Here is a 19,517-nt window from a genome sequence, read left to right on the forward strand (position 1 = left end):
GCCAACAAGGGATTATGGCTTTATCCTGGAAACTAAAGAATACAAAAACAGAAGCAAACCTTTAGCATAAGATGCATCCTAAATGACAATTGTTCCAAGCCAATTTAAGTACTCACCTGATGGGAGCTTGCATCTTCTGAGATATCTTGGTTTGATAGAACAACTCTACCAACCCAACCAATGATTGGGTCATATTCTTCAGTTTCAATGAATTCATCAGTTTGAATGCTTTTACCATCAATTTGTAAACCTTTCTGATTCGTTGTTTTATCTTGTGGTTTCATGTTCTCTGTGGAAGCTTTGGGTGCAAGACACAACTCGAGTATAAAATCTGTATTGTTACGTATTGAAACCAGCGACCTAATATTCACATATCTATCCCCATCCTTGACACTTACTTCACTGGCGACAACGTCATTGCCAAACCGCCAACAAGCAGCAGGTGCAGCATAGTTTAGCCTCACAGTAGTCCAAGGCCCTTCTCTGCTAGGACTAATCTGAATATGTCCAGATTTTCTATTGCTAACAACGGGTTGATTGCTGTCCTCATCATCAGATCTTGGTGAGAGGAGTATGGCACATCTTATTCTCCCACATAAGCCTTTACATTTGTCACTCTCAATCATACTCTGCATAGTGGTCGTGAAGAATGAATGTTGCTAATTGGTGCTTCATTATCAGCTAGAAAGTATGCAGTAATCTAATCAACCTTATAATGTATATACAAGATGCACAAATCTAATCAAACTTATAATATATATACAAGAAGAAAGCAAAATGAAACAAGAAAATTAAAATTCACCACAGATTCTGTTGACGATAAGTCTATCCAGGTCAATCTGGTCACATAATTATCAGAATCTGAACTGCCTTGGATGTTTCCTGCTATCTGCTTCAGGGGCACTGAAAAGTATCCAATTGGATCACCTGTAATACACGATATTCATTATTAAAACATACATTGCGGTTTGTGATCAACATGCAAGGCTAAAGGAGTTTATGTTCAGATTTATAAGGTAATAAGAACATAAGAGAATTTATATTTTTTTGTGATAAGCAGAATAAGTTTACCGATGCAAAGGCACTATCCAAGTACACTAGGAGCATACAGTAGAAACACTTAACTAGGAAGAGTAAATAGGTCTAAAAAATCCTGAAAACTGAAACAGGTAAAGCATAAACATGCTGCGGACGAAAGAGAAAGGAATCGCACTTGCTGAAAACTCTTTGCAGAGGGCCTGTCCCGGGATTAGTCGGGACCCTATTCCTGGACACCCGGTGCTAATAAGAACAACGACAAAGAAAGGGATCTTAAAAAGGAATCCTCAGCCTCCTCCGCAACCTTCTCACAAGCCTCGAAGCTTATATCACTACAGTCCCACCAAATGTACAACAAGAGGCAGTTCAAGATCATATTAAAAAATCTTCACTATTTTGGCAACCAATCTGACCTTTCCTGCACTTAAAACAATCCACCACCAAGAATGCATGAGCCAATCCACCCTAGAAAGGCTGAAAACAGCTTGTCATAAGGCACTGGCTATATTACAATGCACTAACAAGTGATCACACAGTTTCCTCATTCTTCTTCTTGTATATATAATACCAATTTATCGCAATAATCCATTGCTTCCTTTCATTATCCAGGATAAGGAGTTTCCTGATCCCACCACCCAAGCTAGGAAAGCCAATCACAAATCTTTACCCCAAATATCCTTCAATGAAAGAGAACTAAGGAGACAACACCCAATAAAAAGATTTGACTTCAGTTATCCCTATCTTTGATAGAGCCCACTAATCCCATCTTCTCCTTCTTGTCTCAATCAAACAAAAAACAAAAGGCCATAGAACAGGGAAAAGGCCTCTCCCAATCTTGTACAGCTCTAACAAATCCCTTCTCTCATTGATTGGATTCATTTGAGCTCCACAAATTATTTGCCTTAGCCAATGTGATAGTGAACATGACTGGGGATGCCTCCTCAAGAGGTTTATCTCCACATTATACATCATGCCGGAAAATGATCCTGAAGCCATTTACCTCCTTGTATCTGATAATTCCAGAGAACTCCCCCAACGACTATGAATATTTTCCAAAGACCAACACATAAACCCCTATAGCCTCACCAAAGAACCAATCCCCCACATACCACCATATTTCGCATCAATTACCTCTCTCCAAAGGCTTTCTATCCCAAAAGAGTACCATATAACCACTTCCCCAAAAGAGTCCCTATATCCATCCCCCTATATCGGTGGGGTTAATGGAGAACAGCCATCGGACTGGATTTGTCATAAAATTGAGATTATTTTGTTTCCTTCCTTATCAGACAAGGGCCCTTAGGGAGCGGGCTTATTTATTGAAAAAGGGGGAGTGAGAGGGGAAGGAAGAATGGAAATGGTGTGGGGAAGGTTCGGAAAGCCCTCACTTCATTGATAGGATATTGTGATCCCCTTTTCCTCTCACCCCCACGGTTTTGGTCTCTCTATGTCTCGATTCGATTGGTGACACCAGGTGGAAGAGAAAAAAGTGACATTACATTAGTGGGCAATTTGATAAAGTACTTCTCATCAGTTGATTCTTCTTCCCTTTGAAAAGTATAACCTCTTTCAGCCCACTCATCTTCCATCTTCTCAATGATATCCTCCCAAATGGTCTAGGTCTTCAAATGAGCTCCTAATGGAAGGCCATGATATGCCATAGGCCATAAAGCAACCTTATCAAGAATGCCTCCAAGTCATCCACATCACCCACATTTTCCATTGTAAGTAATTCCAATTTTGACAGGTTCGTGATCAACCCAGATACAGCCTTGAAACAAAGGAATAAACAGTGTAAAGAACGCGTATGCTCAGGGTTTGTTTCACTGAAGACCAGGGCGTCATTTACAGGAAGAGATGCGAGATGCCAAGTCCTTCTGCATTCCCAATCCCTAAGGAATGCCTGATGATAGACCCTCCCTCACGAATGGTGATATCATCCTGCTTAATGCCTCAATCACAAGAAGAAATGGTAGGGGGGTTAAGTGTTCAACATGAAGTAGACCCTGAGAGCTATGAAAGAAACCGATGGGAGTGACGCATTCCATGACCATGAGAGTCTAATATTTGCCTGCCCTGATGGAAGCGTTTTGGGATTTGGGTATGATTTTTCCCAGCCCCTTTTATAGTGTGCTCACTAGAACTTTTGCAAACACTTCATAGACTCCTACAAGCCTGATTGGTTGGAAGTCTTCTACATTTATTGCTCATGCTTTCTTTGAATAATGACTATGCATGTTACATTATAACTCTAAAAAGTCACCTTTACCATGGAAGTCCTGAAAATCCTCCATCAATTCATTTTCAATCACCACTCAACAAACTTGGAAGAACTCCATGGAAAATGCATCTGAGCTTGGGACCTTATCTCTATTCAAAGCCTTTATTACCTCTTCCTCCTTAGATGATCTCTCCAGTCCCAAGGAGTCAAAGGACGCCATCCAACTTAGGCCTCAAACTGAAATGCTCAGTAAACATAGAACTGCTCTGTCACTTCAACTTTAGCTGCCAACGGTCCTACACCGACCCCGATAAAACCAGTCTCCCATCCCTTTGCTCTGCTCCACAACATGAACGTAGAAGTCCTTGTTTTCAGTGAAAGCTTAGAGACCCTCAGAAAACCCATTTGATTTTTTTTTTTTTTTGAAAAAAAAGAACCCATCACACAAGTAATTGTAACCACAAGTTAATCCACAACAAAGTATCTACTAACTAGACTACCAACATAGAAAGAAAAAAAAAAAAAATGAGAGTTATCACACGCAAGAATCACCATAAGCATCAGATACCTGAGAGAGAGAGACAGAACATTTTTATTTATATTTGTTACTGGGTAAGAGATTCTAGATAATTACATTATTGTGAGTTGTCCGTTGTATCAACTACAAATCAAGGGCCTAAGCCCATACTGATTATATGTGCATATCTCAGGGGAACTAATGACATAAATCACAGTAACATGAGGTCCCTTAGTGCTGTTCTAGAGCAGTACTTTAGTGGTTCAGATTTCTTTTTCTTCATTTTTTCTTTTTTCTTTTTATATATTTTAATTAAAAGTAGGAAATGAAATCTGCTCAAGAGCTTGGGCTAAGATAAATCGGATTATCATTAGATTCAAACGCTTCCAAAGGTTTAAAATCAGTTAGAACAACATTTTAGTGACCAGAAAATAGACAGTCAACCACTCAATTCACACTGATGCTTTCCTTTAGATTCAAGATTGTTCTGAAGTTAAACTAATCATTCTTTGGTTTATATAACTAGTACTTTTTTCACCAAGCATCTTACTTGAAACAACAAGGACCCAATTGAACTGCAGATTCATACATGGTGAACTTTTAGACCTCGTTTGGGAACACATCTCATCTCATCTCAAAATCTCTCATAATTTCCTTCCCAAACATCACTCAAAACACAAACACTTTCCAATTTCAAATCTTCAACTCTTTTTTTATCTGATTATTAGTCAATCATTACAACTTTCCCAAACTTCCAAACAAAACACAAAAAACAATTCAACTTTTTCAAATTCCAAAACAAAAATAATTTGAAAAACTTATATTATATTCTAACAATATTTTAACTTTATAATATTTTAATTCAACTTTTTCTCTCTCCTTTCCCAAAATCCAATAAAACACCTTAACTCAAAGCATTTCACTACTATTCATAGATTTCTCATCTCATCTCATTATTCCCCAAACGAGGCTTTAATCAGCAAACATAAAAGATGATCTTTGCACCAAAGGATGAGCTCCCATGAGAATCAATTTTTTTTCTCAAGTACATGTTTTCATTTTTATTATTCATGATCATCCCATTCCCTATCTTTCCATAGAAATAAAGATGTTTCCTCCACATGCCAAACAAAAAATTTCCAATTATGTCATCCTGGAAAAAAAAACAATGCATGGAGTTGAACTGGGGATCTCCCTCCTCATGTGCTTGCTGCTGCATTGTGGATCTCAAATGTGTGTTTACCTGCCATATGCTAAATCCCTCTTCATAATTTCATGGTGTCCTAATTGAACTATCTGAGAATTGGAAACAACACACAATTGGCTAATAGATCTAAATGCTCAAAGAAGTACCTTTTGCCATGTCCGTCACAACTAATTCCGCCAAGTAGTAGTCCTGTGCAAATTTGGGCAATAAGAAATTATAAGGTGATAGAAATAAAAAATGAAAAAAGTTTGAAATACTTCATAACTGCGAAAGAAAAAATATCATCACAAAATGAGGTAACTACTATAATTACAGCTTGAAATGAATTGAAAATATGTGGAGAGAACTTATCCATTATCTAAAACCAGATTCTCTTTTGCAGAATCCAAAGGACTGCTGAAGGAAAACTTTTAAGTAAAATTTTGAAAATAAGTCTAAAGGATTAAACAGGTAAACCAGCTCAACAATACAGTACCAGCTTACAATATATTAATCCCAAGATCATCAGATTAAGCAAATTAGTTATGGAGCTAATCTATGATGCTACGTACTCATGATCAGAAGCCTGAAAGTTCGTTCCTAAGCACATGTAATCACAAGTTTTCAGATTAAGTCCCTTCATAAGTACATTTAATCACAATTTTTCAGCTAGCAAGAAATATGATTGTAGAGGATTTATCAAAGTAGATTTGAGAAGAGACAAAATTATGCAGAGCTGATGTTTAAATTAAACTGTCGAAATTTCCATGCCACTGGAAACACCAGGAATGTAAATAATAGAGCTTTAAGGATCTTCTATTCTTTGTAAGCTCAAAGATCAGGAAGTGAAGCCTCATGAAAAGAAACACAGGTAAAAGATATTTCCTTGAAAATGTAATGATACAAGGAAAGATTTATCCACTTACTGGCGAATCAACTTTGAAGAAAAATACTTCATTCCAGTTGACCATTTCAAACTCAGAAGATGAGAAGTTATTGGAACTGCTTCCACATGTGCGTGCACTCTGCTGGTGAAGCTGTGACTCAGAAGAGAGGTTCTGAAACGGACTAAGACGAATTGCTACGGAATATTGGTGAGAAGTTAAGGCTTCAACTCTTGGGAACTGCATTACAGGTATATCCATGCATATGAATAAAAAAGTAAAATCAATTGCAAAACGAGAAAGGCATGCCATAAATTCGTGATTCCTCCATCTCAAAATATATGCTTTGGTTTTAAATGCCATGAGTACACCAATTAAAAAAAATGCCACGAGTATGAAGGAAAAGGAAAAAGGATTATAATTTTCATGGAATATACTTCACTATATAACACGAGCATTACTTCTTGTGAGATGCTTTATTTTTTAAAATGGGCAACGGAAGCACAGGGAAGTAAAAACCCATGCCTCCAGTTCTAGAAAGTGGCCACTTATCCAGGGCATTCCATGATATAAAGAATCACATCTATTAAAAAAAGTATAGCAATCACTGTAGCCATAGATATTTTAACAGCAGTATAGTTGTCTGTCTGTGTTAATAAAATCATTAGTAATAGTTTAACTTTATGTCCAGGGTAATGGAATGAAAAAAACTTCCCATATTCTGCAAAAAAAAAAAAAAAATCGATAGGTAATATTTTGCAAAACATCATAAAGAAATTAATCATATTACATCCAATTTCCTCCATCTATGAATGAAAATAGCTCACATACCTGTCCATCCACTATAATGACTGTCACCATTGTTCTAGCTTTTCTGCAAACTTTTCCTTTCAAGTGAGAATCTGACATGTTTTTTGAGACTGGAACTTTTACAGGCTTCACATCCCCGGATGGCATCCAAATCATATTTGGAATTCCCCTTATATCTGTAGCTCTAATGAAGATGTCCTGACCAAGCTTGTTTTGAGGGATTATATAATAATCTCTCGAGTGATGAATATCAAATACAGATCTTCCACCATGAGTAGGAGAAAATGCTTCCTATTTGATGCAATGTAAATATAAGAGGCATTGGCAAAAGAACAGAAAAGTAGAAATTTTAGTAGATGCAGACATAAGGAGCAAAAAAAAAAAAAAAACAGTGCACATGTAAAAACACAAAAAATGAGAGAAGATAGAGATTTACTCTCTTTCTTTGAGATTCATGGACATGACTAAGATTGTTCCAGCTTGCATAGGCTTGAATGATCATATTTGCATTAGAGACTGAAACATTTAAGTTTAGATCCTTGGTTGAGGTAACACGTAACTGAGAAGCTGCACCTGGGGCATTAAAATCATAGAGGTACCTACAAGAATAACTATAAATTAAGAAATGCACAGAAATAATGATTTTATAGTAAAGATTAAACAAAGTACCATAAACAAACTCTCAAAAGCCTTAAAGAAATATTTAAAAATCAAGAAATACAGGAACAAATAAAAAGGTGAGACTATCTTGCTTCAAGTGACTTTGAAATTTGCCAATGATCTGAAGCTATAAACTAGAGGTGAAGATTGAAATCCTTCAAGATTGAGATCCATAAATCCAAGGTGCGTTGTGAGATGAAGTATTTTTTTTTTTTTTTATTTTGTTATAAAAAACATATAGAGTCGACACTTGAGATTGGGATATCATCGACAAAAATGCATGTGCAAATAATTTTTTATTTCCTTCCATCTTGAGGGAAGAATTTAGTTTATTACAATGACAATGTTCTTTCTTTTTTTTTCTTTTTTCTTTTTTTTTGCGGGCACCAGGGGGGGTGTTGGGAGCACCAAGAAGCAGAGAAAGGTACTAATAGAAAAGAAAACATGGTTCAGGATTCCTACAACATGGAGATTCCTAACAAACCTCTAAAGACGGTAACAAAGAGATCAAGGTAATGAAAAAAAAAAAAAACCGAAGAGGTGTTTTTTTAAATATAAGAAGGAATCAATATATAAAACTAGAATTGGGAGAATCCTTCTAAAGAATTACAGGATCAAATTTAAAGAATCAACAACTTCTATGTTGGGGGACTGCAACTTAAGAACCGAGAACCCAATGTTATTAAATGTGAGATTATTTCTCTCTCCAAATTAGGGGAATGCTTTTCAAATGGCACTACCCCCAATGCCTTCAATCCTTTTCAACTGAAGTAAGCCTCAACCACTTCTTGAGACATTACCCAAAACTTTTTGAAGAGTATTTTGACACATCAAAAGATGAGTATAATCAGAGTGGCACTACACTCGTGATGCAGGAAAGGGGTTACAGGACATGCGATTGAAGAAAGTTGACTGACACTATCCTATATAAGAAAGGCTATTTTTTTCTTTAATCATTTTAACAAGTCTAGACATACGCAAGAGACTAGTTGGGGGCTTCAGAGTAGGGAAAGTTGCGCAAGCATCAAAAATAAGGATGAGCATTCCCCCACTTGCTATCATTTCTTCAACTTCTAAAAATGTAGCACCAGCAAAGAAACGATAGAAATGCTTCATTGACTCACAACAATGCATTCTTCAGTTATGCATTGATTCCTGGACTATTGATTAAGAGAAATCTAGTTCTACCATATTTTCTTTGTATGATCAGTTTTTAAGGACTAGTCAAGGTTATATTTGGAACTTCATGAAATCAGTACAAAGGTCAAGAACACCTCCCTCCAGAAAATATGAGATCCCCATTCAACACCCTCCCAATAGATGTGGGTTGTTATGGGAAAGAGGTATTACACTAGGAGATTAGACTATAGAAACACTAGAGATTCAACAGTCTTGATTCTCCGACTTGGGAAGCTCAAACCAAACCTAAGATTCTAAGAACAGATCTTCCAATATTTTAATCATTCCAAACAAGTAGCAGAATTCAAACTAATAATTAATAAAAGCATTCGTATTCACAGTAATTAAAAAGAAATCAGGTGCTAATTCTTTACCACCAGCTCTCCATACCACATGCCAAAACTAAACCATCCCACCATTCCTAGCTTAAATAAACACCCAACCCCCTGATACTTTTCCAAATTTATTTTATAAGTAAAAGCTTGTATTAATAAGAATAGGCATAGCTCAAGTACACAAGATGGTATACAAGAGGTAACACCTATCTAAGAAGAAGCAACGGAAACAAGAAAATCATGAACATCAAGGCCATTAAAATCTATAGCTATGGCCCATACAAATAAAGTCCTAATAAAAGAGATCTAAGTTCCTCTATCATGCACTCGTTGTCTTAGAACGTCCAGTCATTTCGCTCCTGCCACAAGCAGAATATAGATAGGAACCATCTTCCACACAACTTTGATTTGTGGAATACCTCCTAAGTTTGCCCAGCTGGCCAACAACGCAGCACCAAAGCTGCCCTAATCTGCAAAACACTTCATCCCATAACACTCTAGCAAGCTCACAATGTAGTAAAAGATGATCCACAGTCTCGCCATTTTTCTAACACATGCAGCACCAATCTACTATGATCACCTTGCATTTCCGCAAGTTATCCATCGTCAAAATCTTACCTAGAGAAGCTGTCCAAGCAAAGAATGCCACTTTGGGAGGTACCTTATTTCACCAAATCCTTATCAATGGAAACCGATTCGGCTGTGTGAGAGACTTATAGAAAGAGTGAACCCAGAACGTACCATTGCCTGCAAGTATCCACCACAATGTGTCAGCTCCTTGAGTGCTTGGTTTCATGGAATATAAGAGACTAAAAAAGTCCTCAAAGCTGCCAACTTCCCAATCTTGGGCCGCCCTAGTGAAGTTGATGTTCCATTGGACTTGATTCCCAAATATCGCCATAAAATCAGCAACTAAAGCTTCTCTCTCTCATCTAAGCTAGAAAACTGAAGGGAACGAATCCTTTAGGGCATTATTCCCACACCATAATTCGCTCTAGAATTTTATTCTAGAGCCATCTCCCAACACAAGTCTTGTATGACGATTAAAAACCCCTCACCCTCGTCTAATGTGCTTTCAAACTCCCACCCCATCAGCCCCACTTATCTTTGTAGTGCACCACCCACCCCCCCCCCCCCCCCCCCACCCCCAAAAAAAAACATACCTCCATATTTACAATCAATCACCGATTTCCATAAGGCTTCCAGTTTCATATTATATCACTACAACCATTTCACAAATAAAGCCTAATTGAAAATCCTTAAGTTTCTAATTTCCAGCCCTTCAGAGGATAATGGAGAGCATACATTGTCCCAACTAACTAGATAAAATTTGAAGTCATCCCCCATGCCGCTCCAAAGGAAGTCGCGGTGAAGTTTCTCAATCCGGGTCACCTCATTTGCTAGAATTGGGAATAGAGATAGAAAGTACGTTGGTAAATTAGACAAAGTACTCTTGATTAAGGTGATCCTGCCACCTTTCAACAAGTACAGTCTCTTCAAACCACCAATCTGCGTTCCATCTTCTCAATCACTGTATCCCAAATTGATTTAGCCCTTGAGGCAGCCCCTACCAGAAGGCCAAGGTAATTAATGGGAAGAGAGGAAACCTTACATCCAAGAGTGTTAGCCAACTACAGGATGTTACGAACATTGCCAACTGACACCAACTCTGATTTGTCAAAATGACTTTCAAACCTAATGCCGCTTCAAAACAGAGTAGAAGTGCTCTCAATGCCCAAACCGTTTTGGTCTGCCTCGCAAAATATTAGTGTATCATCTGCAAATAATAGGTGAGAAACGTTAAAGAGTACCTCTATTGGGGTCACCAACCAAGAATCTAGCCACAAATCCATTATTAACCAAAGCCATTATCATTCTGCTAAGCGCTTCCATGACAATGACAAAGAGGAGTGAAGACAACAAATCTCCTTGTCTTAGGCCTCGGGAGCTGTTAAAGAAACCAACTGGACTGTCATTCACCAAAATAGAAAAATTCGTTCTTGCTATACATCATCTGATCCACGAACATCATCTCTCCCCAAATCCACAACTCCCAAGTAAGTAAAGTAAGAAATCCCAGTTTTCATGATTATAGGCCTTCTCCATATCCAACATTCCAACTTACATAGGATCCTTGTATTGCCAACTTTTAGTCTACCATCTAGGCATTCGTTGGCAATGAGAACTAAGTTCAATATTTGCCTACCCCTTACAAATGCATTTTGGGATTTTGAAATAATCTTTACAATTACCTACCCTAGGTGATTTGCAAGCACCTTAGAGATGATTTTATACACCCCATTCACAAGACTAATGGGCCAATAATCCTTAACCACCGAGAACAATTCATGAGACTTTTCTCAAATTTTCCAGCCGAGAACAATTCATGAATTACCTTCATTAGATCCTCCTTCATGAGAAGATTGAACGTAGATTTGCAAGTTGGAAGAGACTGTACTTGTCGAAAGGTGGCAAGATCGTGCTAATAAAGAGCACTCTATCAAACTTACCAACTTACTTTTTATCATTATTCCCAACTCCAGTGAGTGTGGCGGCCCATATTGAGAAACATCATCGAGATTTCCTTTGGGGTGATCTAGGAGATGAATTCAAATTCCACCTAGTTAAGTGGGATAAGGTATGTTCCCAATTTCTTCTAGTGGGTTGGGCATTAGAAATCTAAGAGTCTTCAATCGGACTCTACTTGGGAAATGGTTGTAGCGATACAATCAAGAAACGGAAACTTTATGGAAGTCGGTGATTGAATGTAAATATGAAGGTATGTGGACGAGATGGAGCACTAGGGAGGTACAAAGGGCGTATGGAGTGGAGTGTGAAGGCATATTAGACGAGGATGGGGGGGTGTTTGCCCGCCACACTAGACTTGTGTTGGGGATGGCTCAAGAATAAAGTTCTGGCACGACTTATGGTGTGAAGAAAATGCCCTCAAGGACTCACTCCCTTCGATCTTCAGGATTACAGGGGAGAAAGAAGCTTCAGTGGCAGAACTCATGGAGATATCTGGGGGCCTAGGCCAATAGAATGTGAGCTTTACTAAGGCTGCCCAAGATTGAGAAGTTGATAGATTTGAGGACTTCTTTCGACTTGTCTTCCATAAAACCAAGCCAAAGTTGTTGATTTTAATGGCCTTGATCTTCATGATTTTCTTATTTCCATTTCCCCCTCGTTACCTCTTGTATACATCTAGTGTACTATGCCTATTCTTATTAATACAATGGTTTAATTATCAAAAAAAAAAAAAAAAAGATCCTCCTTCATCACCTCCCAACATGATTAGAAGAAACCCATAGAACATCCTTATGAACTTGGTACTTTGTCTTTTACGATTCTCCTCACCACATCATGAACCTCAAGTCTCCTCAAAAGGCCTCTCCAACCAAGAGACCTTATGCGGCTCAATAGACTCAAAAGTTAGTCCATCAAGCCTTGGCCACCACCTATCTTGCTCGGTAAGCAGGTGTTCAAAAAAAACATGTTCTCGAATCACAAGGGCCTTGATACAATCCACACAATCTATATTCAGCATCTCAATGTTATTGGTTCTCCTGAGAGATAGCCACTCTATGAAAGAACTTTGTACTTTGATCCCCTTCTTTCAGCCACAATGCTCTAGATTTTTTGCTCCAATGAATCTCCTCAATAATGTAACCCTCTCTAATTTTGAGACCAACTCTGACTTCCATGATAATTTTTCTAAGATAAGGACCTAGCCTCCTATATCCTCTTTAACTCTTGTAACTTCTCCAACATGGATTTCTTACATTCACCCATATCGCCAAAGGATAGAGTATTCCAAAGCTTTAGATCTTTTTTTAAAGCTTTCAGATTGCCAACAAAGATGAAGCTAGGGGTACCATGAAATGATGTGAAGACCACCATTGCTTAACCCTGTCCACAAAACCTTCATATTTCAGCCATATATTTTCTAATTTAAAATATCAACATCCTTCTTGGATCCCACCACAATTCAACAATAAAGGAAAATGATTCGAACAAAGACAAGGCAGCCTCTTTTGACGTCTAGATAGTGAATTTCCCACTCCGATGAAACTAAAAATCTGTCCAATCTATACCATGTCCGAACGTTCACTTGTTGGCCTTGTTGAGCCCCCAGACATTCCACAAAACAATTTTGGAGGCTAACCCCTTCCCTTTAGATCTTTCTTGGCTTGAGCTGCCCTCCTAATTTAGAGACCACTTAATTCTCTTTAACTCCCTTTGTTTATTGGAACCAGATATCTTAAGCTAAGCATGACCCACTTCAATGGCAGCAAGCAAAGCCATAAATTGTTCCTCAAATCCCTCACACTACATCCCCACACAATATTCAATTTCCTTCATCTTATGTAGAACCCAATCAAAAACACTAAACTGACTTGGTAACATGCAATTTAGGGGTATCGATATGCCCATTTCCTCCTCCACAGAGATTTTCTACCCTCCCATTCAGAGGGGCCTTGCATTGGGATAAGCATATGTGAGGGCCCCCTTCAACAGCTCCCTCTTCATTTCCAAGGATAGCATAAGCATCACGACCTTCTTTCGTCTGCTCGTAGGATTTTTCTTGGACAAGGCACCACTTCCCTGTTGCTCATCGGCATTTTCTAGCCAAGATGCATCGGAGGTCCGATGCTTAATGATGAAGAGAAATCCAAAGCCCTAACAAAAATGGCTTACGATGGATCCTCCACCATTGTCGCCATCTTCTGGGCCACTGACGGGTGTCCCTCTGCAGTTTGCGAAGCCTTTTCCAGCAAGGAAGCCAAACTCTTCCTGGTCGAGGGTCATGGGTCACCCCCCTCTCTGATCCTTCACACGGGTTGGGTCCCATGCATTTCCTTTCTTCCTATTTATCCCATGGGCTAAGGCCCTAAGGGAACAGCCCACACGTTCTACTCTTGTGGCTCTGATAGGTCCACGTAGGCTACTCTCCACATGGGTTGCCATGTTGGGTCCTGCAGCATCCGAGCCTAGGCCCATTTCATCCTTTTTGCGATGCCCATCTAAGACTCCATTACTTCTAGTTTCCTCCAAGCCCAAGCCCGTAACAAGCCCACTGATCTCCAAGCCCACGTACATATCTCTTTTTTCCTTCTCACACTATATCAACGTATTGAGTACACCCAGTTGTGCCTTCACGTCCATCAGCGTATTAAGTACGCCCCCTCTCTCCCTCTGCCAGGCCAACAACAGACTTGCCACCGGCACCCTTACACTACATAGTGACTATTCCAATAGTACGAGGAGCTCTGTCCAACCCATGCCCGTTACCCTAACTTGTAGAGGCTCAAGCCTTCACGTCACCTCTGCCTCCACCCCTATTTTCATGGGTTTGCACCAACTCTAGAGCCTCCCTATACGAACAGTTCTGCGATTGAAGCACCACCACCAATGGCTTCAAAGGTGCTCCTCCTGTGTTGTGCCTTCTGCCTCTCACTTCATTTGTGAACTCCCACAGCACCTCCATCATCATCCTCCATCTCTTCCCCTTCATATCTTCTGGAATGAAAATAAAATTGCGCCTGCTGCCACCCCCATATTCCACTATCTTCATGAAATGCCCTAGAGTATTTGAGCACCATTGCACTATCAAGCTGCGATTCCCTTCCCTTACCATGGTGTAGAAGTCCTTTTTTACTCATTTCATACAATCCTCCAGTGCTTTAGCAAGCCACTGAACTGTGGACAAACCCAATCTCAGCTTGTTCATCACCTTCCAGCTTCTCTCAATAATAAGCAAAAAGCTTCCCTCCTTTGATAACGAAAAAACCTTCAATTCTATCACTAAGTGTTTTGAAAACCCCATCGTGATCACACTTGACAACTCTAAATTCATACTAGTCTCTCCGTAACAGACCACCAAAAGTCATCTTCATCAACTGAATATGGGTTGTACGGAGAGAAAATGCAGTTCAAACTATTTAGAAAATTTCATAGGATTTCTCCATTGTCATTGGCACACAAGAAGTTTTATGGATGAACAATGTTAAGCAGCACAGATAGAAGAAATAATAGTTCATGAGCCATTTAAACCAAGTCTCTTGTCCACTAGCCCAAATAAACCCCATATCGAATCCTACAATATCCCTCCAAACATGAAGAAGCCGTCCAAACGAAAAATAAAAATAAAAAAGACAGCTTTTACATGAGCCTTAGGTCTCATTTGTTTTCGCGACTAAAAACCAAAATTTTGAAAACTTCTCAAAGTTTTCGTACTGTCAGAAGTTTTACAAAAATAAACACACATTTTGATCTACCAGTTTTCATTTCAAAAGATCTCAAGTTTCTTCTCAGGTTTTCATCTCAAAAGATCTAAAGTTTCTTCGCAAGTTTTCATCTCAAAAAATCTCGAGTTTCTTCTCAAGTTTTCATCTACAAAAAAATTACACCATTGGTAAATAAGTAAATAAAGTAAGTAGCAAAAACAACAGACCAAATGGTTAAAAATAAAGAAGCAGAAAAAAAAAATCACCATTGGTAAATAAATAAACAAAGGAAGCAGCAAAACAAAAAAAAAAAAATTTGACCAAATGGTTTAAAAAAAAAAAAAAGATGCAGCCAAAAAAAAAAAAATGCATCATTGGTAAATAAATAAACAAAGGAAGCAACCAAAAAATAAATAAATAAATAATAATAATTTGACCAAATGGTTTCTCTCAGTTAAAAAAAAAAAGGAATACACCATTGGTAAATAAATAAACAAAAGAAGCAGCAAAAAAAAAAAGAATTGCAGCATTGGTAAATAAATAAAATATTATAAAAAGTACTACAAGTACTTGTAGGTCCCATCATATTACTAATTATAACAAAGTCAAACTAATCTCATCTCATCTCTAAAACAAACACATATTTCATCTAATCTCATCTTATCTCATCTCAATGTATCTTAAAAGATTTTATCTCATCTCTGAAAACAAACTAGGCCGTCTTCTGTATATTCTTCCAAGGAAAGCATTTCATAACCTGAATAGTTAGAATTGGGTAGAATGAGGGTACTCCTAAGATGGATTCCAAAGATGCTTGTCTACATATCCAACCCTTATTCTCATAGAGTACAATAAATAAAATAAATAAAACTGTCAACTTTCCAGTTTTGGGTCATTTTGAAGAAATTGGCATTCCACAAAGAGGAGTCATTGGAGAATATCATAAGATCCGGCACTGAAGCCTCTGCACCCTCGCAATCCTATATACTTCTGGAAAAGCTTCCTAGAGGGCTCTCTCTGCACACCATAAATCATGCCAAAATTTGATCCTAGAGTCATCCGCACCTCAAGTCTGGTGTGTCTGGTGAAGACTGCCCGTCCACTTCTGTATTTTTCCGCAAGCCTACCCAAGACGTTTGTATACCTCATTGGAGCACCACTCAACCCAAGCACCAAAATGCTTGGAATCAACTACAGCTTACCAAAAAGATTCCACTCTCAAGTTCATATGCCCACAACCATTTTCCAAGTAAAGCCCTATTGAACACAATCAAATTGCAGATATCCAATCCTCCCCCAGAAATCGATGAGCATCCTTGGTTCAATATACAAGGTGAAATTTTAAAATTCTTCGCCTATCCATCCCGTTGCAGCCTCTCAACCACCTTTTCACGCATAAGAACTTGGTTATAAAAAAATTTTTTTGTTTTTTTGATAAATAAACAATTTTATTGATCAAAGAAAGGCAAAGCCTGAATTACAACTCTGATACCCCACCTAAGTGGGCACATTAGAACTTGGTTCTAAAAACTAGAAAGAAACGGATCTATATTTAATACACAATAAAGAATTTCCCCTTTTAATGATATTGTAATAATTATTGTTAAAAAAAGCACATTAAAGGATGAAATAAAGAACATACTAAAAGAGCATGGTGCTCAAGTAGGGCCTTAATGATTTTCTCAATGTTCAATGCATTCTAATATTAATTTCTTTTCCTCAAAATTTGTGCAGTTGCCAACTGATCCATCCGCTATTATGCTGAGAGTTCATTCTTTTTATTTTTTCAGGATAGGGGGGAGTACAAAAAAAATCCATACAATCAAGAAACTACAAAGCTGAAGAACAGGAAGGGAGATAATGCAAGAGACTTTAGGAGTTCAACAACTGTACAAAACTGTAGAAGCAGAACATAATCCATCATTTGATATAAGAAAGTAGAGTCTCAATGTTAGTAAGCTTGTGCTTAATCCACGTAGTATTTTCCACTGCACAAGCGTTTAAAATAAAATGAGAGCAAAATACAAATCTGCTTTGGGATTATTATAAAACAACTCCATCTTTTGTAGATCGCCACTAAACCATTCTGTGGTTTATAATTAAATAAAATCATTATACTTTCCCTCCTAGTTAATAAATTTTCATGTGGCGTCAGGTCACACAACGAAAAATTTAACCCGTGGTTGGTCCTGAGAATGCATTAGAATAAAAATGTTCAACTCCAAATCCAAGGATAGTGTTGCTTGCCATCCTCAGCAAATACACTAAGCCCAATGTACACTAACTGCTAAATGAAAATTTCACTTTTACCCTAAACCATAGGAAGTTTAGGTGAGTCAGGTGACGGTTTCTAAAGATAGGACAGTAAATAGTAATGATCACTGAACAAAGGAATAAATTTGTAGTTTATCCTACATATAATAAGAAGCTTAAAGTACAATAAATTACCTTAAAAATCCATCCACCGGCTCAATGAGAGGCTCCCAAGAATCATACTTATCATTATATGAGCGCGCAACCAAGGAGAAGTTGACAGTGGAACTCAAGTAGTCTGTTCGTCCATGTAAATTAAACCCAACTCCACTAAAAGATACATTGAACAATGGAACCATCTGCAAAATTCCAGGAAACAAAATCATTGGAAAATTATTACAACCAGATGGCCATGCTACGATCATCTATTAAGGAACAATCAACAGTTTTTTAAACAGCATAACAAGAAGAAACGTAAGTTTCTACACTGTTCCCGAAAAAAAAAAAAGAGAGACAGACAACTATAACAAATGAGTTCATATGTCACAACAAACAACAATAAAATTAGATTTTCACGAAAATTAGATTGTCCTTGCATTCTCTGGAGAGGCCTAAATGTAAGCCCAAAAAAAATAGGTACTAAATAAAATGGATCTTGCATTGCTTGCTGAGAAATCTAGAAAGAAACAAAAATAATGCAAGATAGCCATATATTCAAATATTAGACCAACTACTATAACTCCTCAGAAAGAAGCCATCTTTATGCAATCAATTTGAACAACCCCAAACACAACAAAAAAAAACAAAAAAAAAGGTCATAAAACTATTGTTATTTGTCAGGCAAAAGAGATACTTCAAATTATTAGTATGAATGCTTGTTACGCGGAGGAAATATCGAAGATGTCCAAAAAAAGACAAGTAAACTTTAACTAAACAAACTACTAGCTCGTAAGAAGAGGATGAGGTCCACATGTTTTTTTCTCCAAATAGTTAGCCACTTGCCTAGAAAAAGGAAAGCATCAAGGAGACATTGTGGTGTGATTGGATCACAGCTGTCCCTCACTAGAATGAATAGTCCCATATTGCCACCTCTTAAGGCATTGGCCCAGACATAAAGGAGGTTGGGTGCATATCCAAAAAATTTCACACACGGTGCTTTCGCATGCTGTTAAAAAACCACCCCATACAACTCATCCCACCCTTTGTGCGGGAATATATGACGGTAAGTATTCGTTATATTTATAACTAGAAGGCTCCCTATTCAAGAGATCTTTACACACACTATTATATAACTAGGGGATTGCCCCCGACTCCAATGGAGTCAGAATCCAGGAATCTGAACTTCAATTGGAATTAGAGTCATTTGTGGACTACGACTCGGAGCTAACTACGGCTCTGGATGCTCCTGTCAAAGTGAAGTCAGAGTCCAAATTTGCAGCCGCCAAATAGAAGAAAAAAGGCAGAGATCAGAGAAGAAATTGGGCATGGAGACAAAAATGAAACAGATCATACAAAATCCAGAAAAACAGAAACCAAAACGCAAACTCCGAAATCCAGTAAGTCTAAGTTTGGAGTTTTTGCACACCCCTATAAATAATAAATTACTATATTCAGTCATTTTTTCACCAGCACTGATTTCCAAACACAGCAGATGGGTTTGACATTTTATTAATTACATTAAATGAAGCTCCTTGGAATGGTAATTCTTACCAAGCCACTATAGTCATCAAATAGTGCCACAGAAAATGTTGGGATTTCTGCATCAATGACAGTATCATCCGAACCACTTGGTACACCTGAATCTGCCAGCCTTAAAGCAAACCTTCTAGGAGGTTTTTTAAAACCACTACGTACAATGAAGGTTCCCAACTCATTATCAACCAGCCAAATACTGAATGATTCTGCTGTAAATTTGGCATCAGATGTATCCCATATACTTTCCTCCAGAAACTGATCCCCCGTGACCATATCACTGCGAATACATCTTAATGTGCTGAACTCATTCTGCTTTGGGGTGCTCTTAGATGCAATGCAACCTAAGGAAACAAAACCTGGGGGAGGCTGAGGTAGCCAGAAAGATATGCTATCCATTCCCTTCTGTTTCTTGATTTTCCCAACAGGCTGGAAACTCAGAGGAGCTTTAAAAAGCTCATCATCTTCGGCATCATGAAGAACAATGCAAGTATTGGGAGGCTCATACCTAAGTC

At 38.0% G+C, this 19,517-nt stretch overlaps 1 protein-coding gene across 2 annotated transcripts in view; it reads right to left on the reverse strand.

Annotated features, from left to right (window-relative positions):
- The window catches only part of LOC122290372, a 97,969-nt gene that overhangs the window by 17,713 nt on the left and 60,739 nt on the right, over positions 1–19,517 (reverse strand). For both annotated transcript variants that reach the window (XM_043098017.1, XM_043098016.1), the window contains exons 39-46: positions 19,021–19,510; positions 17,506–17,669; positions 7,093–7,255; positions 6,678–6,947; positions 5,889–6,086; positions 5,130–5,172; positions 803–927; positions 117–629 (exon numbers count right to left, since the gene is read on the reverse strand). In XM_043098017.1, the coding sequence (XP_042953951.1) occupies positions 117–629; positions 803–927; positions 5,130–5,172; positions 5,889–6,086; positions 6,678–6,947; positions 7,093–7,255; positions 17,506–17,669; positions 19,021–19,510 (1,966 nt within the window). The remainder of the gene's footprint in view (positions 1–116; positions 630–802; positions 928–5,129; positions 5,173–5,888; positions 6,087–6,677; positions 6,948–7,092; positions 7,256–17,505; positions 17,670–19,020; positions 19,511–19,517) is intronic.

The sequence above is a fragment of the Carya illinoinensis genome, chromosome 12 (genome assembly GCF_018687715.1).
Source record: "Carya illinoinensis cultivar Pawnee chromosome 12, C.illinoinensisPawnee_v1, whole genome shotgun sequence".
NCBI classification, from domain to species: domain Eukaryota; kingdom Viridiplantae; phylum Streptophyta; class Magnoliopsida; order Fagales; family Juglandaceae; genus Carya; species Carya illinoinensis.